The sequence below is a fragment of the Salvia miltiorrhiza genome, chromosome 7, assembly GCF_028751815.1.
Source record: "Salvia miltiorrhiza cultivar Shanhuang (shh) chromosome 7, IMPLAD_Smil_shh, whole genome shotgun sequence".
NCBI classification, from domain to species: Eukaryota; Viridiplantae; Streptophyta; class Magnoliopsida; order Lamiales; family Lamiaceae; genus Salvia; species Salvia miltiorrhiza.
Genome location: NC_080393.1, coordinates 58,672,401 through 58,699,260, shown reverse-complemented (window position 1 = coordinate 58,699,260; position 26,860 = coordinate 58,672,401). Strand labels below are relative to the sequence as shown.

At 41.8% G+C, this 26,860-nt stretch overlaps 2 protein-coding genes, 2 long non-coding RNA genes and 1 other non-coding gene across 5 annotated transcripts; 4 read left to right on the top strand and 1 right to left on the bottom strand.

Annotated features, from left to right (window-relative positions):
- Nucleotides 1–476: 476 nt before the first annotated feature.
- On the top strand, nucleotides 477–2,818 carry LOC130995166 (uncharacterized). The gene is made up of 3 exons (XR_009092084.1): nucleotides 477–639; nucleotides 2,017–2,077; nucleotides 2,590–2,818. It is a non-coding gene; the product is annotated as an uncharacterized LOC130995166 (long non-coding RNA).
- Nucleotides 2,819–10,183: 7,365 nt separating this feature from the next.
- On the top strand, nucleotides 10,184–12,524 carry LOC130995165 (uncharacterized). The gene is made up of 3 exons (XR_009092083.1): nucleotides 10,184–10,346; nucleotides 11,723–11,783; nucleotides 12,296–12,524. It is a non-coding gene; the product is annotated as an uncharacterized LOC130995165 (long non-coding RNA).
- A 4,472-nt stretch (nucleotides 12,525–16,996) lies between these two features.
- On the top strand, nucleotides 16,997–17,103 carry LOC130996342 (small nucleolar RNA R71). Its single transcript, XR_009092525.1, has one exon. It is a non-coding gene; the product is annotated as a small nucleolar RNA R71 (small nucleolar RNA).
- A 5,679-nt stretch (nucleotides 17,104–22,782) lies between these two features.
- Nucleotides 22,783–23,683, top strand: LOC130994519 (ankyrin repeat-containing protein At2g01680-like). Its single transcript, XM_057919562.1, has 2 exons — nucleotides 22,783–23,184; nucleotides 23,550–23,683. The coding sequence occupies exons 1-2, from the start codon at nucleotides 22,821–22,823 to the stop codon at nucleotides 23,681–23,683; spliced, it is 498 nt and encodes a 165-aa protein (XP_057775545.1). The 5' UTR covers nucleotides 22,783–22,820.
- Nucleotides 23,684–24,263: 580 nt separating this feature from the next.
- LOC130994518 (secreted RxLR effector protein 161-like) lies at nucleotides 24,264–24,782 on the bottom strand. The gene has a single exon (XM_057919561.1). The coding sequence runs from the start codon at nucleotides 24,780–24,782 to the stop codon at nucleotides 24,264–24,266; it is 519 nt and encodes a 172-aa protein (XP_057775544.1).
- Nucleotides 24,783–26,860: the final 2,078 nt, after the last annotated feature.

Genomic DNA, 26,860 nt, shown 5'->3' with positions numbered 1-26,860 from the left:
CGTGTGTTGTTGATTACAATAAATATATATATTTATTTTCATTTCAAAGTATGAAAATCAAAGTGCATATTTATTTCGAATACGCGTTTGTTTTAGTTCGGGTTTGAACGATTACGGGCCCGTATAGAGGGCCAAAGGTGGGCCGATTTTTAGAGAGCCTTGGGCCGATTTTAAGGCCCTATTTTAGAGCCCAAATGCAGCCCATTTCAGCCCCCAAAGCCCACTTACACATCAGCCACCCTTTCAAATTTAAAAGGGGACAAGGGTGAGCATTACATGCATGGGGAACTACCAAAGTGCATGGGAAGTGCAAGAGTCTCACAACCAATGCACCCATGCATTGGTGGCAGCCACCCTACCCTCCCCTAGGCCTCATTTTCGTGCTCCCCTCTCCCTAAAGCCAAGAGTTGGCTGATGCAACTTCCTCCATACTCTTTAACTCTCTCTACAAAGCCTAGTCCTCACTCCACATCCACCCCTCTCCATTTTCGTCCCTCCTTCCTTCCCCCACTATCACAACTTTTCTCCCACCATTATCACACTCCATAGAAGCCCTTTAAGCCCCAAGAGAAGTATCAAAGCAAGGGAGAGCGTGGGAAACCTAGGGCGTAAAGTTGGAGTGAAGATTGTGCTTCGAGGGTGAGTTTTCTTTTGTCTTCTCAACTGAAAATACTTTAAGACCATGGAGTTTTACACATATGTGTGATATATTGTGTGAGGATATGTTTTATGGTTTTGGATGTTTATTTTGGTAGAGTTTATTGGGTGAAAAACCGTGCATGAGGTAAGGCAGCGAATCTGCCATAAGGACACTGCTCCGGCAGTGTTTTGCAAGGCGATTCCAGCCATCCAAACGGTCCCCAAATATTCCCAAATTAATTGTGTATCATATTTCATATGTTTTCTACACTTTGGTAAACTTTCAGAAGGTTTGGAGCTCTTATAATTTATTTATGAATTTTTAAAACATCACTGCCCATCTGGAATACATTTTTGGTAAATACTCTCTGGGAGGCCATAAGTCAAGTTCCAATCGGTGAAAGCCTTTGAAACTTGAATATGTCACTCTAGACTCCCGTATCTTTCTTTTGGCTTCGGCCTCACCATTTTTGAGTAAGGGAAACAACCGGTATAAATTCTTGAAATCGAGTTCTTATTCCTTGTACCATCCAGTAGGTTTTACAAACCTACGACTTCGAGCTCGCAAAGGCCGACTTAAATCTTTGATTCTCAAGTCTATCTTTCTAATGAATATTCACTGACATGTTGGGAACTTCCTTGTTCAGTTTTAGAATTTTCGGTGAAGCCTAAAGTGGGTTTTCCGATTTATGTTCTGAATCTCCCAAACTTGAACTCTTTTTGTGCATTGAACTTTAGACAGTCATATCTTCTAAACCATGAACCTTCTTGGGGAAAATCCAACTGGAGAGTGTTACACTCTCTCCCTAGTTTCCGGATTGACCCTTGGAGTTCCTAGTGGAGTTTTGTAATGGGAGATATGAATTTTAAAAGAAGGCCCATTGACTTGGTTCTAATCTGGAAATCTGAAGTTTCCAGATTTTTGCTTGTTAAGTACCCATCTTTGAGTGGGCATATCTTGCTCGTTTGAACTTTGTCTCATTCGATTCAAATTGGAGAATGATCCTTGAAATGTCTAGTTTCCAGAATGTCTTTTGGAGCCTCATTTGGAGATCCGAGGCGGATTTGGTGTCTGTTACAAAACAACCCCTTAAGAGCTCAAGTTGTTGAATTATTTTCTATGTATCAAAGTTGATTTTAAAGGATGTTTCATGAAAGATTTAGTATATGTGCGTAACGAGTTTGGGACATGTTTTGTGCAAAGTTTTTATGAAAATGAGTGAGTTAACCTAGATAAGGCATCAAGATAAGCTAATGCATAATCCCTAGTTCGATTATGCGTTGTAAGTTCGGGAATAGGTTGACCCAGAGACCCTAAGTAGACAACGATTCTCGTTATCTATGGTATGTGCTAAGTGTTAAGAACTCGTCTTGTAGGAATTGGTTCACAGGACGGTACTACAGCTTAAGATCACCTCTCTTCCATACCGAGGATCAGGTGGGCTTTACTTTCATATATATCAAATGAGTTTAAATGTTACATTCAAGCAAGTTATTTCATGACAAAATCTTTGAGTTAAAGTTATTTCAAGTATTGTCTTGCCATAAAATGTTTCAATTTCAGTATGATATCTATCTGATGTGGCTTTGCCAATTATGTAATCGAATTCGGGTCCTGAGCAGTTGATAGCTATCCTGCCAGGGCTAGTGTACACCAGTGACCGTGAGCCATCTAGCGGGTTGGCCGGTCAAGTGACCGTGAGAGGTGGCCACCTCTCCGGCACACAGTTCCAGATATGATAGATTACAAAAGAACTTAGTCTGATCAGACGAACTTTAAGAATCACAAATGAATTTAGTAAGCTTGGGCTTCTTTAGCTAAAATTCCCTTGCTGTACTGTTTATGATGGCATGACAATTTACAGTTTTGAAGCATGTATTTTATACTTAGGCATACGTGCCCATTGAGTGCTCTTGTACTCAGCCCTGCATATATTTCTAAATGTGCAGGTTGAGCAGTGGCTGATGAAGATGAAGTGACGAGTGGAGCTTTTGTCATAAGTTGATTGAATAAACTCTTGGATACATGTCTTCATACATGTAGTCAGATTATTATTTCCGCTGCGTATTCTTAAGTAATAAGCCTCTTGATTTAAGTTCGGATTCATCCGAACTTACTAGTTATTTGAATCTTTGTAGCTAAACATAAGTTATTTTATAAATGCCCCTTCACTGTCAATGATTAAGTTCGATCCTTCATTAATTATTTTTACCCCTTTCTATCCCCGCTTCTAATTTCCCTCCCTTGGTCACGGTTTCCCGGCTTGGTTATCCTTAATTAAGTCCGGTCGTGACAGAATGGTATCAGAGCAGTTCGTTTGCTCTGAACCCAAGAGTTATCTATTAGCCTTAGTTTGGATATTAATATAAAAGTGTCGGTCGACAAAAGCTCAGCACTTCATCACATCGTCATGCTCAACGAGAAAGAAAATGGTAATGATTTTAAAACGTTGAAAAGTTCACGTTTCATGCGAATGTACTGATGCTTACATTCAGGATATATGCTTTATTGATTGATTAGATATCTCAATGAACTTAGATACGTTAAGAATGCATGATCACTATTACGAGAAGAACAATAGAAATTAGAAACTCAATTATCTCTCACAATAGCTATAGTGAAGAGCCAAATCAAATGTCACTTGAAGAGACACGAGAATTCAATGAGAAGATATGCAATGAGATGAAAGGAAGAGTGTCACACACGAGTTAGTGACACAGGCATAGTGTTTCATTCATGTTGTTCACGCGAGATGGAACACCGAATCGACTAGTGCCTTATTTGATGATAGATCACGTGAGTCATTGCACGTAGCAACGAGTGCGACTTATGTAATCAGATAGCTAACGCGTAATTAGCTTAGCCTCATTTCAGATTTCTTGGTTATCACCGGTTATTGCATGATGAGAACCCTTATAATTAATGTTTGAACCTCAGGGTTAGACTCACATAGAGTCATAACACATTGTGTATGATGTCATAATATTGCGATTAGAACTATTGGCTTACAGTTTTAGATATTCGAAACCTTTCTGATTAAAGTTACCTATTACGTTACACGTAAGCTTGATTTAGAACCCATGTTGATTACGATCACCTACTACGAATCGAAGGACGAGATGCGAGGGGAATGAGTTCCCGAAGATGGTTAAGAGTTCAATAAGAGTTAGAAGCATCGACAATGGTTCGATATTGAAGTTAAGGAATTGGGATTCTAATGAGACACGGCGAGTATACTCAAGTTAAGTAAACATACCTTAGACTATCAGAGATACCGCCCTTTGTTAGAACGTATTGGATTAGACATTTAGTTTAGTAAGAATAATGAAAGTGTTGACTAAGATCATTACATGCCTTAGCATTACGTATGGTGACACATACCCTGTAAAGATGATCAGAGGAGCAAACCCTATTTCCCTTTTGAAGGCGTGATGATTCCGAAGGTCTTTTGCAATGACACTGAAGAGTGATTTAATTATACGGTTACATACAAGCGCTATGAGAAGGAACACTAAGTACTAGAAGTACTACATTAAGATCATGTAGAGGAAGATTGTTGAGTAAGGTTGAGCCTACCTTATTTCGCCTATAGAAGATGTTTAGGAATTGCATTAAATTAGGAGGCAGACTCCAAGTTTGAGAAGCTCTAGAATATTCTCAAGGACATGTTCAAGATGTCAAGTAGAAGTGGTTTTTAGACCAAATGTACCTTTTGCAGCCAATGAACAAGAGTTACCAAGTTCGGGAAAGTATTTCCGAGTGACTAAGAAGTAGTTGTGTCGGACCTGGCCAGTCCACATAGCCAAAATCTCAGTAGTCGTCATATATGGGTCTTTAAACCCATATATTTTAAACCTTCATCTGAAAAGCCAACCGGGTTCAGACTATTAGGTCATTTCATTTCGACCTTTCAGTCAATTCATTTCTACCCTATGGTTATTCATTTATAATTGTTTGGCAAATTATTGGATATTTTAAACCTTCATCTGAAAAGCCAAACGAGTTCAGACTATTAGATCATTTCATTTCGACCTTTCAGTCAATTCATTTCTACCCTATGGTTATTCATTTATAATTGTTTGGCAAATTATTGGATATTTTAAACCTTCATCTGAAAAGCCAAACGAGTTCAGACTATTAGGTCATTTCGTTTCGACCTTTCAGTCAATTCATTTCTACCCTATGGTTATTCATTTTCAATTGTTTGGCAAATTATTGGAACACTTTGCCTAATTGCCAATTGTGATTTGAATCATTGCGATCCACTAGCTGTTGGTAGATTTTCTGTAACCCAAGGACAAACAGGTACTCATCAAATTAAATCAGTCAGACACGAATGCCTCGGCCCAAGGGTCAAGCACGTGATGCATTTAGACCATTCCGTATGTTTTTAGTAGGACGTTTTCGTGTTCTTCGGAAACGATGATTGTTCCGATGCTTTGTATGCCCGTATGTCGGCTTAGTTGTTTTGACTAGTACTAAAACGCTGGTCCACCGGACGTAACGTGACTAAGTTCTTTTGTGATGATTTTTGCTAGACCACCAGTCCATCACGTGTAGTACCTGGATAGATCAGTAGATCCAGGTTCGAATGTTGATGTAAAAGTCCTCATCAAGGCAATTTTCCATAACTATGTAGTGACCCCATCGATCTTTTGCGGCAAGCTACTTCCGCCACGTTTTACTCACATGTTAGCATGAGAAAGAGTATGAGCGAGTTTTGAGAACCAAGAAACGGGTTGCAGATTTGATGATATGCGTCTGAACACTTTTCGTAATGTAGTAACGACTATATGTCAACTCATCGGAATGCCACCAAGACGAGGGCGTCCGAGAGGAGGGAGAAGAATTCCCCGAGATGATTAAAGAGGTCCAGTACCAGGGCCAGGATAAAAATAACCCCACCATCCATACAACCAGAAGGTAGAATAGAGGAATTATTTCTACGACAAACCACACCTATCCTCGGTGGGATATGAGATCCAACGGAAGCTGAGACTTGGACCTATGGTAGGAAGCACAGAGGAAAACGATGACAGCTGAACAACTGAAAAATTTTACATGGGAACGTCTATAACATGAAATATGACAAGGATATACCCAAGAGCTATTGCAAAAAGAAAGAAATGGAATTTTACAATCTAAAACAAGGAAGAATGACTAGTACTCAATACAACACGATGTTCTGTGACATGTCGAGATATGCGCCAGAGCAAGTACACACGGAATAAAAGATGGCTAAAAATGTTGTGCCGGTCAAAGGCACGAGATCCGGATGGCCTTGACAGGCCATTGGGGATTATCTTACACGAAATCGCTTAGTCGAGCAATGGACGTTGAGGCAACAGGGCCGAGAGAAAGACCAGTAACAATGCCTATGCCAACATCTCCACATGACTAAGATCATGGTGGTTGCCAATCGAGATTTAAAATATTGAAGAAGAGCGGTATCCCAATAGATAAACTCGCACCATAAAATCTTGTCTTATCACAATGAGCATAGTGACGACTAGGATGACTCAGTTTGTCATTAGTTATCAACCACTAGGAAGTAGTACTTTTACAATTAGAAGGATACATTAAGCGTCAAACTATCTTTTGACTTTGGATCGGTAGAAACAAAGCTGCTTCTGGAGTCTCGAGCAGAGAGCCGGAACAATTACTGTGTATGACGAAGTTTTCGATGGAATGCTAAGGTATGTTCCACGATGGTGGACACCGTTGAGAAACGCATAAAGAGGTTTGGAAATGAATTATGTCATGAGATATTGAATTTTCCCTAACAAGCCAAACCGATTTTACGCAGGAGTAAGAAATGAGCGAGACTCTCATATTTAGTCACTACTATCCATTAGTAAAGGAAAACCCACGCACAGTCAAGGTATAGACTACCTTAAGATGGTCGTAAAGAAAACAAATGGGACAATAGTAGCAACTGCCAAGCGAAAAGGAAGCTATGGCAATAACAATCATCCCAACAACAGGGCTAAGAAAAACCAGGGTACTCCTAAACATATAGGAGATAATCAACAAAGGATCCTGCCCTGCCCAAAGTATGACAAGAACCGTAGAAGATACTGCAATAATGGAAGAGTGAAAGTGAAGGTTGTTACACAGTAGCCAGAAGGGTATTTTGCAAACCGTTGTCTAAATAAGGAACGAGAGACGGGTCCATGCCGAACCTGCTTGTCCAGGCTCCGTATATGCAAACGATCCATGCTTTTCCCCAACCAAACAGTAGTAACCACGCTAGCAGCATAAGAGACAGCAACAACAACATGTGCGACCCTGTCACGTTAGAAAGCCACGGAAAGCTAGAAAGAAAGAAGCTGATAAGTCCACGTGGGATTAACATAGGTAGGAAAAAAGGGGATGAGAATTTAGCAAAGTAACACTTAAGAAAAAGTATCCTATATTGATCATTTGTCGAGGATAGATGGCATTTTTTTTTTTTTTTTAGCTCAGATGATCGAGTGCATTCTCAAAGATATATTTGAGACTTGGATACCACCTACTAAATTTTTGACCAGAAGATGTACCTAAGACGGCCTTCACAACCAGATTGGCCATTATGAGTTCGTAGTGGTGCCTTTCGGATTGATCAATGCACCAATTTGTCTTAGTTTTCATAGATGATGACTCGACCTACTCGAAGAACGAGAAAGACCATGAGGAACGCCTGAGGATAGTCTTAGAAACGTTGAGAATAGAGAGTCTTTATGCTAAGTTCAACAGGTGCGAATTGTTGACTCGGTGAAGTCATATTTTTAGGGCATATCATGTTATCAGAAGAGATCAAAGTGGACCCCAAAAAGGGTACAAGTTGTACATGAGTGGAGACCACCTACAAATCCTAATGAGACAAGAAATTCTTGGGATTACCAGGTTATTATTGTAGATTCATAGGATGATTTTCCAAGATAGCAAGGCCAATGACACAATGACTTAGGAAATGAATCTAATTTTCGTGGATGAAGGAATGTGAGAAGCTTTCAAGAGCTCAAGGAGAAGTTAACAACACGCGAGTGTTAGCCATTCCAATAGCTGACAAAGAATATGTGAATTATACGTACGCGTCCAAGAGGGGACTTGGTTGCATCTTGATGCAAGACGAAAGAGTGATAGCTATGCATCACGACAGCTTAAGCCACATGAGTTGAACTATCCAACTCATGATCTAGAATTAGTTGTAGTAAAGACACCACCTATATGGATTTAGGTGCGAGATGTTCACAAACCACAAAAGCCTTAGGTACTTTTTCGAGCAGAAGGACTTGAACATGAGACTGAGGAGATGGCTCGAACTCGTGAAGGATTACGATTGCGGTATCAATTACCACCCAAGGAAAACTAATGTAGTAGCTGATGCTTTAAAGTCGTAAAAAAACTCAATCCGAGTTAGAACTTCTTCTCGCTCAAAAGGACACACTTGTAAGGGATTTTGACGGATTGAAGATAGAAGTGGTTCAACCACCGGCAACGACAAGAGCAATTATTGCAACTCTGGTAGCCGCCCCAGACCTCAGAGAAAGGATCATCAGCGCCCATAGAGCGGACGAAAGTTTGGAAAGGGTTCGTCTTAAGATCCGAACAGGCATGCCAGGAGGCTACCAAGAGGCAACGGATAACACCGTTCTTTGAAGGAAGATTGTGTGTTCCCCATAACGAGGAACTCAGAAATGAGAACATGAGTGAAGCTCATGACACACCCAGAATGGAAGTGGGAGCACATAGCGATGGATTTCGTGACGAGTCTACCCAAGACAAATAGAGGCAACACAGCCATTTGGGTAATAGTGAATCGACTCACGAAGTGTGCTCATTGTATACCAATACCAATCACCTACGGGTCAGACAAGCTAGCTCAGTTGTACATCCGTGAGATTGTACAGCTACATGGAAAACTAATATCCATTACTTCGGGTAGAGATTCGAAATTTACTTTTAGATTTTGGATCAGCTTGCAGAAAGAGTTGGGAATCAATGCTGCCTTTGATCGAGTTTGCCTACAATAATAGTCATCAGGCGACCATTGATATGGCACCTTACTAGACGCTTTATGGAAGGAAGTGTAGATCGCCACTTTACTAGGATGAAGTGGGTGAGAGAGAAGTTTTAAGACCAGACATGCTCGATGAGATGGTTGAGATAGTCCGCTAGATCAGAGGACGAATAAAGAAGGCACAGGATAGACAGAGATCTTACGCCGTTTCACGATTTGAAATAGGAGACAAGGTCTTCCTAAAGGTATCTCCCCCCCAAGGGATAACTAGGTTTGATGTCAAGGGAAAGCTTAGATCCCGATTTATAGGACCATATGAGATTCTAGAGAGGATAGCTCCAGTGGCCTATAAGTTGGCATTACCGCCAAGTTTTGGAAACGTCCACAACGTTTTTCACGTATCACCACTCAGGAAGTACGTTCACGATCCAAAGCATGTGATCCACTAAGAAGAGATGATCCTTAGCCCAGACTTGAACTATGAAGAAAAACCCTAAGCTATTATAGGACCATATGCAAATTTCGGGACGAAATTTTTGTTAAGAGGGGTAGGATGTAGCGACCCGCTCTTTTATCAGTAGTTAATTCCAGTTTTTCGTGTTTATTTATCTATCTTTTGGTAAATTAAGCACTTTATGTTTTCAACTATGTTTCTGAATCTCGTATTTTGGAGACAGAGTCACTACACTAGCAGTATGCATTTATTTATCTTCGCGTGTTTAAAGACCGCGACGAGAATCTTTGAGTCGATGAATAATTATTATTCAAAGTTATAACCAAGTTAGCTAAGTTGTGTTATTTATCAAGATGGAGTTTATTTCACATTGTTGCTTAAGTCGTGAATTACTTCCGACTTTATCGTTATTTAAATCTCGGGTGTAATACCCCGGATTTTCGATCCTAGGTTTCATATGATCCTATTGATATTACAAGGATATGATAGATCCCTAATTCCCGGTTAAAAAGAATAATTATCCTAGCGATGATTTAATGAGTCTTGATGCCTAGGTTTTCTCTAAAAAAAAAAGAGAGACGGTAAATAAGAAGATGATTATTTTATTTTTCCGTGTGTTGTTGATTACAATAAATATATATATTTATTTTCATTTCAAAGTATGAAAATCAAAGTGCATATTTATTTCGAATACGCGTTTGTTTTAGTTCGGGTTTGAACGATTACGGGCCCGTATAGAGGGCCAAAGGTGGGCCGATTTTTAGAGAGCCTTGGGCCGATTTTAAGGCCCTATTTTAGAGCCCAAATGCAGCCCATTTCAGCCCCCAAAGCCCACTTACACATCAGCCACCCTTTCAAATTTAAAAGGGGACAAGGGTGAGCATTACATGCATGGGGAACTACCAAAGTGCATGGGAAGTGCAAGAGTCTCACAACCAATGCACCCATGCATTGGTGGCAGCCACCCTACCCTCCCCTAGGCCTCATTTTCGTGCTCCCCTCTCCCTAAAGCCAAGAGTTGGCTGATGCAACTTCCTCCATACTCTTTAACTCTCTCTACAAAGCCTAGTCCTCACTCCACATCCACCCCTCTCCATTTTCGTCCCTCCTTCCTTCCCCCACTATCACAACTTTTCTCCCACCATTATCACACTCCATAGAAGCCCTTTAAGCCCCAAGAGAAGTATCAAAGCAAGGGAGAGCGTGGGAAACCTAGGGCGTAAAGTTGGAGTGAAGATTGTGCTTCGAGGGTGAGTTTTCTTTTGTCTTCTCAACTGAAAATACTTTAAGACCATGGAGTTTTACACATATGTGTGCTATATTGTGTGAGGATATGTTTTATGGTTTTGGATGTTTATTTTGGTAGAGTTTATTGGGTGAAAAACCGTGCATGAGGTAAGGCAGCGAATCTGCCATAAGGACACTGCTCCGGCAGTGTTTTGCAAGGCGATTCCAGCCATCCAAACGGTCCCCAAATATTCCCAAATTAATTGTGTATCATATTTCATATGTTTTCTACACTTTGGTAAACTTTCAGAAGGTTTGGAGCTCTTATAATTTATTTATGAATTTTTAAAACATCACTGCCCATCTGGAATACATTTTTGGTAAATACTCTCTGGGAGGCCATAAGTCAAGTTCCAATCGGTGAAAGCCTTTGAAACTTGAATATGTCACTCTAGACTCCCGTATCTTTCTTTTGGCTTCGGCCTCACCATTTTTGAGTAAGGGAAACAACCGGTATAAATTCTTGAAATCGAGTTCTTATTCCTTGTACCATCCAGTAGGTTTTACAAACCTACGACTTCGAGCTCGCAAAGGCCGACTTAAATCTTTGATTCTCAAGTCTATCTTTCTACTGAATATTCACTGACATGTTGGGAACTTCCTTGTTCAGTTTTAGAATTTTCGGTGAAGCCTAAAGTGGGTTTTCCGATTTATGTTCTGAATCTCCCAAACTTGAACTCTTTTTGTGCATTGAACTTTAGACAGTCATATCTTCTAAACCATGAACCTTCTTGGGGAAAATCCAACTGGAGAGTGTTACACTCTCTCCCTAGTTTCCGGATTGACCCTTGGAGTTCCTAGTGGAGTTTTGTAATGGGAGATATGAATTTTAAAAGAAGGCCCATTGACTTGGTTCTAATCTGGAAATCTGAAGTTTCCAGATTTTTGCTTGTTAAGTACCCATCTTTGAGTGGGCATATCTTGCTCGTTTGAACTTTGTCTCATTCGATTCAAATTGGAGAATGATCCTTGAAATGTCTAGTTTCCAGAATGTCTTTTGGAGCCTCATTTGGAGATCCGAGGCGGATTTGGTGTCTGTTACAAAACAACCCCTTAAGAGCTCAAGTTGTTGAATTATTTTCTATGTATCAAAGTTGATTTTAAAGGATGTTTCATGAAAGATTTAGTATATGTGCGTAACGAGTTTGGGACATGTTTTGTGCAAAGTTTTTATGAAATGAGTGAGTTAACCTAGATAAGGCATCAAGATAAGCTAATGCATAATCCCTAGTTCGATTATGCGTTGTAAGTTCGGGAATAGGTTGACCCAGAGACCCTAAGTAGACAACGATTCTCGTTATCTATGGTATGTGCTAAGTGTTAAGAACTCGTCTTGTAGGAATTGGTTCACAGGACGGTACTACAGCTTAAGATCACCTCTCTTCCATACCGAGGATCAGGTGGGCTTTACTTTCATATATATCAAATGAGTTTAAATGTTACATTCAAGCAAGTTATTTCATGACAAAATCTTTGAGTTAAAGTTATTTCAAGTATTGTCTTGCCATAAAATGTTTCAATTTCAGTATGATATCTATCTGATGTGGCTTTGCCAATTATGTAATCGAATTCGGGTCCTGAGCAGTTGATAGCTATCCTGCCAGGGCTAGTGTACACCAGTGACCGTGAGCCATCTAGCGGGTTGGCCGGTCAAGTGACCGTGAGAGGTGGCCACCTCTCCGGCACACAGTTCCAGATATGATAGATTACAAAAGAACTTAGTCTGATCAGACGAACTTTAAGAATCACAAATGAATTTAGTAAGCTTGGGCTTCTTTAGCTAAAATTCCCTTGCTGTACTGTTTATGATGGCATGACAATTTACAGTTTTGAAGCATGTATTTTATACTTAGGCATACGTGCCCATTGAGTGCTCTTGTACTCAGCCCTGCATATATTTCTAAATGTGCAGGTTGAGCAGTGGCTGATGAAGATGAAGTGACGAGTGGAGCTTTTGTCATAAGTTGATTGAATAAACTCTTGGATACATGTCTTCATACATGTAGTCAGATTATTATTTCCGCTGCGTATTCTTAAGTAATAAGCCTCTTGATTTAAGTTCGGATTCATCCGAACTTACTAGTTATTTGAATCTTTGTAGCTAAACATAAGTTATTTTATAAATGCCCCTTCACTGTCAATGATTAAGTTCGATCCTTCATTAATTATTTTTACCCCTTTCTATCCCCGCTTCTAATTTCCCTCCCTTGGTCACGGTTTTCCCGGCTTGGTTATCCTTAATTAAGTCCGGTCGTGACAGAAGTGGCGCATGTGCTCCTCATAGCGGCGCCGCTCATCCTCTTGGTATTGCAAGAAGGCTTCATATTGCCTTCTTTGCTCTTCTTGGATTGCATCAAAGCGGGCCATGTTTGCGGCTTGGAAGGAGTCAAAGCGGCCCATCATCCTATCCTCAAATCCGACACCCCCTCCTGGATACGCCGGGGGTGGTTGAGGTATCTCACCACCTTGTTCATATGCTTGCTCTTCCTCCTCGCCCTCGGGGGCGTGTTGTTGTGCATGTGCGTCTTGGAGGTGAGCAATGGTGGCGGCAAAGTGGGCGGGCTGACGCATGCCTAGGTTAGCGGCCTCCCCGGGGCCCATGATGGTGGTAAGGGCCGGATTGGGCAATGGGAAGTACACATTGCCGTTGTCGCCCTTGAGGATCCACAAAAGCCGTCTCCCGGAGGCGAGAAAGTGTTGTTGCACTAGGCAACGTCGGTCGAGGAGGATGTCACGGGAGATGGGGTCTTCTTGAATAGCCACCCCAAGATGCGTCGCTATAGGGGTGATCATGCCTCCAATGCATATTTTGCCCCCTCTTGTGTGAGCTTGAGATTCGAATTGGTCGGCCAAAAGACACCCAATAGATAAGGAGATGTTAGTGAGAGCGCCTTGAATGAGTAAGAGCTCATTCGACCGACAAAAGCCCACATTCTCCCGACCTAGGAAAGTGAACCCGAAGGCCCGTTGGGTAAGGCGGATAGCCGGGTTGCGCAATGATGCCGCCTTTGACCGCTTGGAGTCATAGCCTCTAAGCTCCTCCACGCCTCGAAAGTAACATCGTTTCCACATATGGGTGGGATTGAACTCTACCCCACCGGCGTATGCTCCTCCTTGGGGGCAACCCAAAATCTCGTCCAACTCATCAATAGTTAGCTCTCTGGGTTCATTCCCGAGTTGAAAAGAGATTCTTGATGGAGCTCCATTGGACTTGATGAGCTTGAATGTGGAGAGGAACTCAAGAGTGAGCCCTCGGTATGCTAACCATCCCCCGGTGATTACTCGCCGCCATCCGCCTCTATCCGCCAAAGACCAAATGTCTTCGGCTATTCCCATGGCCTCAATAGTCTCCGAGCAAATATACCGGCATTGCCGGTGCGGAATGGCACAAAGTTGCTCCCAACGTTCGCGGGAGTCCGGAGTAGGAAGTCGAATCCCATAGAATTGAGGATTGTGCCGAGTGATAGTCACCTCATCGGCGCGGGAGGTACTGGCCTTCCCCTTTTCCTTGCCCTTTGTTACACGTGGTGCCATAGCAAAAGGTGCCTACAAAACCAAGTGTGAGTCTTTATTCGACACAACAATGACAACAATAAGATACTAGAAAACAATTTAACTATCAACTTAACTAAGCAAATTAGCCCGGGAAACGGGCGAATTCTTATTCTAAAAGCACGTAAATAAATCACACTATCACAATGCAGCTCACAACAACACATAGCATCAATATTAAGTCCACAATCACCAAAATCTCCCCCCCAAACTTAGACATTTATCTACACCCAACACAAGCAAATTCTTAAGCAAGAATGTCAATTAAGCATAAATTCACCGATTAAATTGCGAATAAATGAAAGACCCATCATCCTAGACATGCATAGAAGCAATTAAAAGCATCAATTCAACAATGTAGCACAATGTAGGAAAAATCCTAATTTTGAGCCCTAATTGCATATAAACATGTAGAATGCAAAATATCACAAATTAATCGGTAAAAATCTTCTAAACCATGCTTAGAATGTAAAAATGAAGGAATGAGAGCAAGTAAACATACCTTGTAGTTGGATTTGGAAGTGCAAAATGAGAGGAGAATGAAGCAATTTTCGTGGGTGTGTGAGTAGAGAGTGAAAAGTGAGGAAAAAGGGTGAAAAAAGGGGTTAAAAACCCGAGTCAAAGCAGGTCAACGCGGGGCCAGGAGGCCCGCGGTCCCGCCCGCGGCCGCGGGTAATGACCGCGGGACATCCCTGGATCAGCGCATATCGACCGCGGTCCCACCCCGCGGCCGCGGGGGGTGACCGCGGTCTCCCTGGACGTGCCCTCCTTCGAAAATTCAAATTTTAAAGCGTTTTTCTCAATTTTTTTTTTTTTTTTTTTATAAAGGGAATTAAAATCACAAATCAAAAGAAACCCACACACATATATAAATATATACATAGATGAATATATAAATACCTATGTATGTGTGTGTTTACTGAACTTGCAAAATTGAAAAGATACCTTGTTGGGGTGCCTCCCAACTAGCGCTTAGTTTAATGTCGTGAGCTCGACGTCTTCACGATGGTGTCATGGCTCGGGGATGGTGCCAACGAACACTTCAACATTTGGTTTCAAGGGCAAATACACCTTGATTCTTTCCTTCTCAACCACAAAGGTTCTTCCATCCTTCTTTTTCAATTCGATTTCTCCTTTGTCGAAAACCTTGTTGATTTTGAAAGGACCCGACCATTTTGATCTTGGCTTTTCCGAAGGTAGCGAGTGACGAAAGGTGAGGAGAAGGACTTCATCATCGGGTGCAAACTCCCATTTTTGCATCATCTCGTCATTAGCACTTGTTGTCCTCTCCTTGTAGAGGCTTGACTTCTCAAAAACGTAATACTCATCTAACTCATTGAGTTGGAGTACACGGTCTTGCCCCGTTGGATGTATCTCATTCTCACCAAAGAATGCATATTTCAAGTGTGTGGGGAGAAGCTTCAACTCCAAGCCTTGGGCTTCCTCCTCTTTACTTTCTTCCTTCAATATTTCTTTCATGTTGATGCAAGGTTCAATCACTTGCATCAATTTGCATTCCTCCACTCTCATGCCTTCATCTTCATTTTTGTGCTTGGGAGCTTTGTGGATTGAGAAAGTAACGCTTTCATCATTGACTCTTAATGTAAGCTCACCCTTTGCAACATCAATTAGGGACCTCCCCGTCGCCAAGAATGGACGTCCAAGGATCAAAGGTACATCCTTGTCTTCAACCATATCTAAGACCACAAAATCCACCGGAAAAATGAATTTGTCAACCCTCACCAAAACATCCTCCACTATCCCTTTTGGATATGAAACGGAACGGTCCGCCATTTGCAAAGCAATCGTGGTTGGCTTAATGGTTCCTATTTCAAGCTTGTTGAAGATTGAGAGAGGCATCAAATTTATGCTTGCTCCCAAATCACACAAGGCCTTTCCAAAACGGCCATTCCCAATATCACATGGAATAGTAAAGCTCCCGGGATCCTTGATCTTGAGGGGTAGCTTCTTTTGAAGAACGGCACAACATTCTTCGGTGAGGTTGATCGTCTCAAATTCTTCCCATTTCTTCTTCTTGGATATGACCTCCTTGAGAAATTTTGCATACTTGGGCATTTGTTGCAATGCTTCAACAAGTGGGATATTGATGTGTACCTTCCGAAAGATCTCAAGGAATTTAGAGAACTCACTCTCCACATTTTTCTTTTGAAGTCTTTGAGGAAATGGAATTGGTGGGCAATAAGGTGGTGGTGCCTTGTACACATCTTTCTTCTCCTCCTTATCGCCTTGCATTTTTGAGGAAATGTTCTCATCATTGTTCTTGACTTCCGGAGGTATCTTGGACTCTTCAAGTATCTTCCCACTTCTTATAGTGATAGCCTTGCAATGTTCTTTTGGATTCACAACGGTGTTACTCGGAAATTGTCCCTTTTGATGTTGGTTGCTTAAGGATTCGGCAATTTGTCCCACTTTCATCTCAAGCATTTTCAATTGGGTTGCTTGAGCCTCTAACCTTTCATCGGTTCTCGTCATGTGGGCTTGAGTGGCCGTCATGAATTTCATTAAGATCTCTTCAAGGTTGAGCTTCTTCTCTTCCTTGATCATGCCATCACTCACCGCAAATCCGGGCGGTGGTCGCAAAAAGTTATTGGGATTACCATAGGAAAGATTCGGGTGGCGATTTGCTTGAAACCCTTGATTGTATTGCCCTTGTCCTTGATAGCCACCTTGTTGTTGGGGCCGGAAGTTCCCATAGCCTCGGTTGTTGTTGTTGTTGATGTAGTTCACATCCTCAAAGCTAGTTTGTTCTTCAACCACGGGCTCTACTCTTGATATTGACATAGCATCAATCTTGCTATTTATGGCGGTCATTTGAGCCGTCAAAAGGGCTATGGGATCCGAGCTTGTTGTAGCCGCCACTTTCTTCAAGATGATTCTCTCCATCGGGAATTGATGGCAATTAGCGGCCAAGTTCTCTATGATGTGGGCGGCCTCCTCGTGGCTTTTCTCCAACAATGCTCCATTGGCCGATGCATTCATGTCTCTTTGCATCTCACCACTACACCCGGTGTAGAATACACAAATGATTGTGTTTTGATCTAAACCATGGTTAGGGCACTTCCTTAGCATCTCTTTGAATCTCTCCCAAGCTTCGTAGAAGGATTCTCCATCAAATTGGTGAAATTGGACTATGTCCTTCTTCATCTTCATGGTTCTACCCGGAGGGTAGAACTTGTTGAGAAACTTTTGAGCCATGTTCTCCCATGTAGTGATAGAACCACCCTCTAAAGATTGGTACCATGTCTTGGCCATGCCCCTTAGCGAAAAGGGGAAGAGTCGAAGTCGAATGGCATCCTCCGGGACTCCATTTATCTTGATGGTGCCGCATATCTCCAAGAAGTTTCCAAGATGTCCATTCGGGTCATCTTGGGAAAGACCGGTGAATTGGTTTTGTTGTACCATATTTATGAGGGCCGGCTTGAGCTCAAAATTGGTGGCGTTGATTCTCGGGGCATGCACTCCTCCTTGTTGGACAATGGGTTGGAACATATTGCTAATAGGTGGTGGTGGTGGTGCATTCCTTTGAGCCTCTTGCTCATTGATTCGCCCTTGCATAGCCTCTAGTTGCCTTTGGAGTTGGAGGATCAATTCTTGATTTTCCGCCATGTTTCCCTCCATTTCTTTCTCTCTTCTTGCTCTTGCGTTGTTGTGTCGGCAAAAAGCTTCTATCGTTGGATTTGCAGTATTTGTGTACATTAATCGAGGAATCGATGATTAATCATCTTGCTCCTCAACTCCTGATTGAAACTTGAAAGGACGAAATATCTGTATCTGTACGAATATGAATAGTTGGGTGTTCGCTAATATTTTCACCACGCCGCAAGTATACGGGTAGTTGTAATATATGGAAGCAAGGTCGTATCCCACAAGGATTAGTAGTTCAATCTAGTGATTATCCTAATTCATTTTACTCGACTATTTAGACTAAACGATTGAGTGATTGGTTTGATTATCTAACTAAATACTTAACAAGTGCAAAGACAAATAAAAATCAAATAAGCAAAGTGGATAAATAAGATGATTAAGGCGATTTAGGGACTAGGCATCGATAATTAAGCAAAAGACTTCAATTATAGCTCAATATTAATCTTGACAATCCTAATTATCTAGAGTGATCTCCCACTAGTTCTAGCCCCCTCCCGGACGACTAGAACGGTAGATTACGGGTCATAGTTGCCGTCCCCGGTCAACTTCTAACCTATAACTCCCAAAAGCACACAAAGATCGACATACTCTCACCCAACTCTCAACCTCCCGGTTATCGAATTGATATGTTTCAAACACCTTATCTATTGCAATTATTCTCTCCCGATTCAAATTGCAAATTAGAAATGCATAGGAAAGTGGCCAACAAACCATACAAGAAATAAAACAAGAGTTTGAAAAGATAATGTGCAAAGGAAACAAACAAGATTTATATTGAGCACAAATAATCAATCCATTACAATAATCATCTAGCCTAATCCCCAAATCAAAGAGAAATTTAGCCTATCATGTTCAACAATAACATACCCAATGAAAAGAGAAACATAAATGAAAGAGAGAGAAAAGAATAATCAAATCCTATTGAGAAGCTTGCTTCAATCCTCTCTCCTCTTCAATGCCTTCTTCAAATGGGTAGGAAGGAGTATTAATGGGGGGTTAGGGCTTGGATATGGAGGTAGGAATGAGTATTGAATGTTGGGGATGATGAATAGTGAGAGGAAAGGGGGGAAAATGGGGTTTAAGGGCTGAAAAACCCGACTGGGGCCCACTTGGGGGAGGCTCCGCTCTTTTCCCGCGGTCCTGGCCCACGGCCGCGGTTGACAAACGTGGGGGAGAGTCAGGGGACCCGCGGTCCCGGCCCGCGGCCGCGGGTGGTGACCGCGGGGGAGCCCTGAAACTGGTGAAGATGCCCGCGGTCCTGGCCCACGGCCGCGGGTGGCGACCGCGGGCGAGAGCTTTCCCACGGACGCGCGACTGCGGTCGCGGCCTCCTGTGCGCTGCTGACTTTGTCGGCCCCGTTCTCCCTCGTCGAGCTCTGATTCGGGCGCCGTTCACGCTCATGGATTCCTCTCGAGACGTGATTCGATCATATGCTCTCACAATTCTCCAATCAACTCTTGATTTTCCCTGAAAATACTCAAAAACTATACCAAGCAATCAAAATTACATAAAACTCAAAATTGGGATACAAACACATATATGCGATCAATTCATGGGGGAAAATGACAACAATTCGTGCGATATTGAGGTATGAAATCCATGTTTGTCATTGGGCACAACATGTGAATTGCCTATTTTACCCCCATTACATATTTTATTCTAAAGTTACGTTTTGTATATTGTATATTCGTGTTTGAATTGAATTAGGAATCCTCATATGTATAATCAATTATAAGAAATTATCTCAATCATACCAATTTATTATAGATCTTACATTAAATCTAGTTGATAAATTTATGGCAAAAAAAAAATTCTAGTTGATAAATTAATAATTTATTAATTTATGGATAAATTGACAACTTTTAATTTATGGTCAAATTAATAAATTTATAATTTATGGAATAAATTAATAACTTTAAATTTATTAATTATAATGTGTAAAGACAAATGGGAGATTATATTTAAATTAAATAAATGCATGTATTTATCAATTCATTTGGCTAATATTACTGGCCGAAGATCCTAATGATGATATCAAACTGAAGTTGATTCAACAATAAGTTTATATTTTAACAAGTTAGCATAGTATTCACAATTGTAATATTCTAATAATTATTAATTTATAATATTAACAAGACCTATATGAGTTGAGATTTTCTCTCACTAGAGAGAAGGCTCTGCCTTCTCTCTAGACTCCAAACCTCTCGCTCTCTCTCTAACTTCCGCCGGAGGATACCTCCTCCATCACTTGCGGTTGTTACCTCCCTTCACTTTTAGGGATGGAGTTTATCTTTGGAATCGATTTATGGCATAACAGTTCTCTCCCTCTTCGATGGAAGCTATTCTGCCTGCTTGGTCTCCGTCCGGGTGGATGCTCCTTGCCGTTGGAAGTGCGCTTTTGGATATCTGGCCGACCCTCATTCTTTCACCCTTCAGCGTTGATTCTTATTCCCTGGAGGTATGCTTATCCGCTGGGTTTGCTGTCTCCTTCCTCACCTTCCTCCGGCCGGTCAGCTCCCCTTCCAGATGGGTTCCTCTCGGTGGATGTGCTTCAGAGTTCCGGCAGACCCTTCTTCCTCCATCTTTCCGCGGTAAACCTTACGCGGAGATGCCTGCTTCACTTGCGGGTCTGCCCTCTCCCTCATCGTTGATTGTTTGAGGTAATTGCTCTTTGCCGGAAATCATTAGAATTTGCAGAAGATTGAAAAAGCTGGATTTCACTTATCCGGCAGTTTGTTCGAAAGTTCAGTGAGTAACTCTCTTCGATGGAGGTTCTTCCATCTTTTGGACCTCTTTCCGGCTGATGGTTGCGTACTTATGATTGTGTTTTTGGGAGCTCCGGCAGACCACCCATCCTTCATCCTCTAGCGGTGAAACTTCACGCCGGAGGTAAGCTTTCTTCGTCGGTTCTGCCCTCCCTACCATCACCTTCATCCGCATGTTTCTATTCGCCGTTGGTTTCCTCTCGATGGGAGTGCATCAGAGCTCAGGCAGTCCCACATTCTCACCCCTCTTGGGCTGTAACTTCACGCCGGAGGTGCCATGCTTAGCTTTTGGGACTGCACTCTCCTTTCATCGTTTTGTTACAGTTAACTGCTCTTTGCCGACAATGTTTTGCAGAGGATTGAAATTGGGAAATGATTCATATGGTCTCTACGTTCAAGGCATTGCAGTTGTCCTCTCTCTTCGATGGAGGTCCTTCCGCCTGTTGTGGATTTTTTCCGGCTGTTAGCTACTTGTTGATGTTTGTGCTTTTTGGGAACTCAGGAGACCCTCCATTTTTCATCCTCTCGCGGTGATACTTCACGCCGGAGGTGAGCTTATCTTTCGGGTCTTCCTCCTCCTTTTTTGCCTTCATCCGCTTGCATGTTATTCGCCGGAGGTTTTTCCATTCGTTGGAAATGCTCATCGTTTTTGTGAGAGGAAAATTGCTCTCTGCCGATAATCGCAAGGACTTGCAGAAGATTGAAAACAGAGGTATCTTTTCCCCGGCTGTTCGTTCGGAAGTTCATGGAGGTGGCTTCCTTCTTTCCGGCGAGTCCCCCACCGCTGGCAAGACAATTGGTGGCCGGTACTCTTCCAACGGCAGCAGACAAGGCATTCATGCAGCTGACCGAAAATTCAAAATTGTCGGCGGCAGCTGACCAAACATTGTGGGCGGCAGCTGGCCAAAAATTCAAAAATTGTGGGCGGCAGCGGACCAAAATTCAAATCATGCATTGGATAACCAAAAAGTGGGCGGCGTTGCAGGGATCAATGCATTGGTAAACCGAAAAGTGTGTGGCTGTGGGAGGCAGCCGAAAAAGCATTTATATCATGCCTTGGTAAACCGAAAAGTGGGCGGCATTGAATTATTTTAGCCAAAAAGTGGTCGGACGTGGGCGGCTGCACACTAGCTGTTCAAAGCAACACCTTGGAACTCCAAAAGTGGGTGGCTGTGGGCGGCAGCATGCAAGTAATTCAAAGCACGCCTAGGAAATCCAAAAAGTGGGCGGCTGTGGACTCTTTCAAAAGGCAGCAGACAAAGGCTTGGTTGTGGGCGGCACTGAGCTTGCACTACCAAAGCAAATACTCCCGAGTCCAAAGCTGTGACCCCTGAGCTGCACTACCGAAACAAATGGTCCCGAGCCTAGAGCTGTGACACCCCGAACTGATTGGCAGCTCTTACATCAAAGGGCCTTATGGTATACGTGGACTGCCCTTGCTTGGCTGGAAATACTTGGCAACCGTTTCGGCAGTTTGCAATTTTGAGAAACACACAGTGCACACGCACTTCCCTCGCTCGGCCGTAGGGCCATATCTTTTGCGGCACTTTTGACTAGTTTGTTTGAGAATGTAAACTTCATGTATCTAGTAATGGCACCGCCCAAATGCAAAGGGTGTGCCAAGTTTGTACTTTGCTATCTTTCTTAGGATTAGCATTCCCGTTTTCTTGGTCCCTTGTTCTCACTTGAGACTTGGCGACTTGTACCACCTTGGGTATGCCCAAGTTTACTTTGTAACTTTTTTCCTTTATTTATATATTTGAGAAAATTTCATCAAAAAAAAATTAACAAGACCTATATATTTATAAAGAGGTTTTCTAAATTTTTATTTATTTATTAAAATTGATGATTTTTGATTAATTGACCCTGGGTTTGAGTTCATTGTGTTGTGGCTGTTAGATTCCATGGATCCTATCTTGCAATTGAGAAGTAGGAAATTGGGCAGAATCTTCTTTTCGATCAGTCTTAATAGAGGTCTTTGATTCGACATTTCCACGGCGGCTTTCTTGAGAGAGAGAGCTTGTTTATGTACTATATATACATACATTATTTTTGTAAGATGAAGAAAGAAACCAGGAAACTAGCTAAAGAGAGAGAGAAAGAAAAGAAAAAAGAAACCATCAATATATAGTTAGTGGGGAAGAATGGTGGGAGAAACAGTAGAAAAGAAACTCTACAATGCTGCAACAACACTTGAACAACTGCTTCAAGAAGATCCATATCTTGTTCATGAAGCCCCATTTGCATATTCAAGAAATCTTCTACACGTAGCAGCAATGCATGGCCAAACAGCCATTGTTGGAGAGGTGCTGAAGATGAATCCACCGCTAGCTACGAGTTTAAACTCAAAAAATTCGTCATCTGATCTTCACATTGCAGCTGCGGAGGGGAGCCTCGAGATAGTACGTGAAAAAAGTTGTTAGCAGAGCGTGCCGGTGGCGAGACTCCCATGATATGAACCCGATTCATATTGCAGCCATGAATCCACGGCTAGCTCGAATTTCGGACTCCCAGAAATCATCGCCTCTCCACATCGCAGCAGCAGAAGGGCACGTCAAGATCGCCTCAAAACTGCTATCAGTTGCCCCGGAGATGTGCTGGTGGCGCAACGACCAAGGCATGAACCCGGTTCATGTTGCCGCTATAAACGGGCATGTCGAGTTAGTCGAGCATCTCCTTGGGGAGAGTTGTTTGCCTGCTATGGAGAAGCTGCATCGGGGGGAGACTGTGCTGCACCTGTGTGTGAAACATGGTCAGCTTAGGGCATTGAAGGTTTTGGTGGAGAAGTTGGCGAGACACTCTTGCATTTGGCTGTCAGGTAACATCTCAACTCTTATTACTTATCCTTTCTTGTCATCATTATTTGATTAATTAGTCACACAATCGATTTAAGTTGTACACTCTCCGTCCCACTATACTAGATCACTTCTTTGGCCATGTGCACGGAGATTAAAAAATTTACTTTTTATGAAGAAAATAAATACAACTTTTTTACTTAAAATGAAAAACGAGCCTATTCTCGAAAAAGAAAAACAAGTGTATTAGAGTGGGACGGAGGAGTGTAATTAATCTACAGAATGAGATTTATTGTCTGGGATCATCTTGTTGAAATTTTCCAATCCAACTATGATATGAATCGATTAAAATTAGTTGAAATGGCTAATCTTGAACATTAAATCTCAGACTATACGATACTTGGTGGGAAAAACAAAAGCGTAGAGAGGCAAACACGAAACTCGATGGGCAAAACAGCACTGCAGGTCATGAACGAGAGCGCCCCGCCCCCCCCACACACACAGCTATTGGAATATATATAATATATATGTGGGAGAATATGTATAATATTGGAGGACTTAATTAAATTTGGAGAAAAGAAGTGCACAATGTGTGTGGTCGTGTATATATATGTATATGGAAGTGAGCAAATAAATTATGGCACCCAAGTACTAATTTTTTTTCTCTCTACAAATGCTCCTATTGAATTTTTATTTCTTCACCACACAACTCCAATACAAATTACATATTTATAGGTGGAGATTGCCACCATATTTGACATATTATTGCCACCATATTTGAAAAAAACTAATATTATAGAATTCTTACTAAATTAAGTTTATTTATTCAACACTCCCTCTTAAACTTGATTTGTCACTCCGAGCAAAATTCTGAACTTGACGAAATCCTCGAATTTGAGCGGCTTGGTAAAAATATCGGCAACTTGATCTTGTGATTTCACATACTCCACTTGGACCTCCTTCTTTGTAATGCATTCTCTGATGTAGTGAAATCGAGTGTCTATGTGCTTGCTTCAATTATGAAACACCAGATTCTTTGAGAGTGCGATTGCCGACTTGTTATCCACATAGATAGTTGTTGGCTCCTTTTGTGGCCATCCGACTATAGGTTGCCACTGGATGTGGTAGCCACATATTCAGCTTCACACGTTGACAGCGTGACTATAGGTTGCTTCTTCGACATCCAGGTGAAAGCGGTGGCTCCCATGAAGAACACGAACCCACTTGTACTCTTGCGATCATCATTATCTACAGCCCAATCGCTATCACTATAGCCAACAAGCTTATAATCATCAGTACTTGAATAGAATAGGCCATAGTCAAGCGTACCTTTGAGATATCGTAGTATTCTCTTTGCTTCCTTGAAGTGGATGTAGGTTGGATTTTTCATATAGCGACTCCCAAGCCCTGTTGCATAAAGAATGTCCGGCCTTGTGCAAGTTAAGTATCGTAAACTTCCAACCAAGCTCTTGAATAATGTAGGATCCATTTTTTCTCTTCCATCGTTCTTGGATAATTTGATCCCACACTCCACTGGTGTGTTGATTGCCTTGCAGTCTTCCATCCTTGAACTTTTTAAGAATTTCCTTGGCGTAACCTTCTTTTGTGATGAAGATCCCATCTTCGAGTTGCTTGACTTCTACGCCGAGGTAGTATGCCATCAACCCAATGTCAGTCATCTCGAACTCTTCGATCATCTTTGGATTATTTCATGTGAAAATCAAATCATCTACATACAAGCACACAATTAAGGACATCTCCTCCATTGACTTCACGTAGAGAGCATGCTCGTGAGGGCATTTGGTGTAACCTTTCTCCTCCAAGTACTTATCGATCCTGCTATTCCATGCTCTTGGTGCTTGTTTTAAACTGTATATGGCATTCTTTAACTTCAAGACTTTATCTTCTTGCTCTTTTACCTCGTAGCCCATTGGCTACTTGATATAGACTTCTTTGTCTATATACCCATTCAAGAAGGCTGATTTGACATCCATTTGATAAATCTTCCATCTAGTTTGGGCTGCAAGAGAGAGTATTAGTCTAATAGCTTCTAAGCGAGCGACGGAAGCAAATACCTCATCATAATCGATTCCAGCTCTTTGATTATATCTTTTCAAGACGAGCCTTGCTTTATATCTTTCAACTTCACCCTTGGAATTCTTCTTAACTTTATGCACCCACTTGACACCAATAGCCTTGTGCCCTTTCGGTAGCTAGTGTCATGAGCTCCCACGTATCATTCTTCTTTATGGCCTTGATTTCTTCATCCATCGTGACTCGCCAATTTTCACTATCTGCTGCTTCTTCAAAGCTAACAGGTTCACTGTCAGCAAATAAGCAGAATAAGGTGAGATTTTCTAACCTCTCAGTATCCTCATATATCTCATTCAAATTCCTTGCTCGTGGTGTAGCTCTTTCATTTAAGAAAGATGGTGGCGAGTCTTTAGTGACTGGCACAGGTGAAGTTGGTGGAGTCACTGGCTCTTGTTGGACTTCTCCAACTTGCTCTTCTGCTCTTTGTTCTTCTAACTGTGGGATGTAGGTGAAGTCACCGTTGGAGCTGAAATCCCAGACTCCTTTTTTGTCGAACTCCATGTCTCGACTTATCACTGTTTTCTTGGTATTTGGATTATATAACTTATAGCTTTTGGAGTTGGAGTCGTACCCGATAAATATGAATGCTTCACTTTTATCGTCGAACTTATACCTTCTCTCATCTGGTACATGCACGTAGGCTTTGCTCCCAAATACCTTTAGGTTGGAAATTCTTGGCTTCTTCCCACTCTAGGCTTCTTGTGGAGTCTTTCCCCACATGCTTCTTGTCGGCGATCGGTTGGACAGGTACACCACGCACGCCACTGCTTAGGCTCAAAACTCTTTAGGCAGATTCTTCGTTTTTAGCATGCTCCTCGCCATCTCCATAATTGTCCTAGTTTTTCTTTCCGCCACTTCATTTTATTGGGGGGATCTCGGAACTGTCAGGGGCCGTCGAATTCTATTTGCTTCGCAAAATTCTAGAAACTCCCTGGATGTGAATTCTCCCCCTCGATCAGACCTCAAGGCTTTGATTTCTCGTCCACTCTCCTTCTCGACGGCAACTTTGAATTAATTTCTTGAATGCATCAAATACTTCTGATTTCTTCTTCAAGAAATATACCCACGTTTTTCTTGAAAAATCATCAATGAAGAGCAGAAAATAATTATTTTTACCGAGGGAGCTTGGATTTATTGGCCCACATACGTCAGCATGAATCAACTCGAGTGGCTTTTGGGCTCTTGAGCTTGACTCCTTTGGGAATGACTTTCTGAATTGCTTCCCGAGTAGACAACCTTCGCACAGTTGATCGGGATGCTTGATGGATGGTAGACCTCTCACCATCTCTTTCTTTGACAGCAACTCCAAACCTCCAAAGTTCAAGTGCCCAAATCGAAGGTGCCATAACCAAGACTTATCTTGGTAATATGCTTTCAGACATTTTGCCATGTCATTTCGAATATTCAATAAGAACATTCTATTTTTACACATTGGCACCTTGGCAATAAGATTATTTTTGCCATCTCTTATTGAATTAAAGGTTATAATCTCTCATGTGAATATCATAACCTTTCTCTAACAGTTGTCCCAGACTCAAGATATTATTTTTCATATTGGGCACATAATAAACGTTGGAAATAAATTCATGATTTCCATTCTTCAAG

Coding starts and splice junctions, on each gene's coding strand:
- LOC130994519 (XM_057919562.1), top strand. CDS start 22,821: ATGAACCCGATTCATATTGCAGCCATGAATCCACGGCTAGCTCGAATT. Junction 23,185..23,549: donor CTCTTGCATTTGGCTGTCAG/GTAACATCTCAA, acceptor ATTAAATCTCAG/ACTATACGATACTTGGTGGG.
- LOC130994518 (XM_057919561.1), bottom strand. CDS start 24,782: ATGGGATCTTCATCACAAAAGAAGGTTACGCCAAGGAAATTCTTAAAA.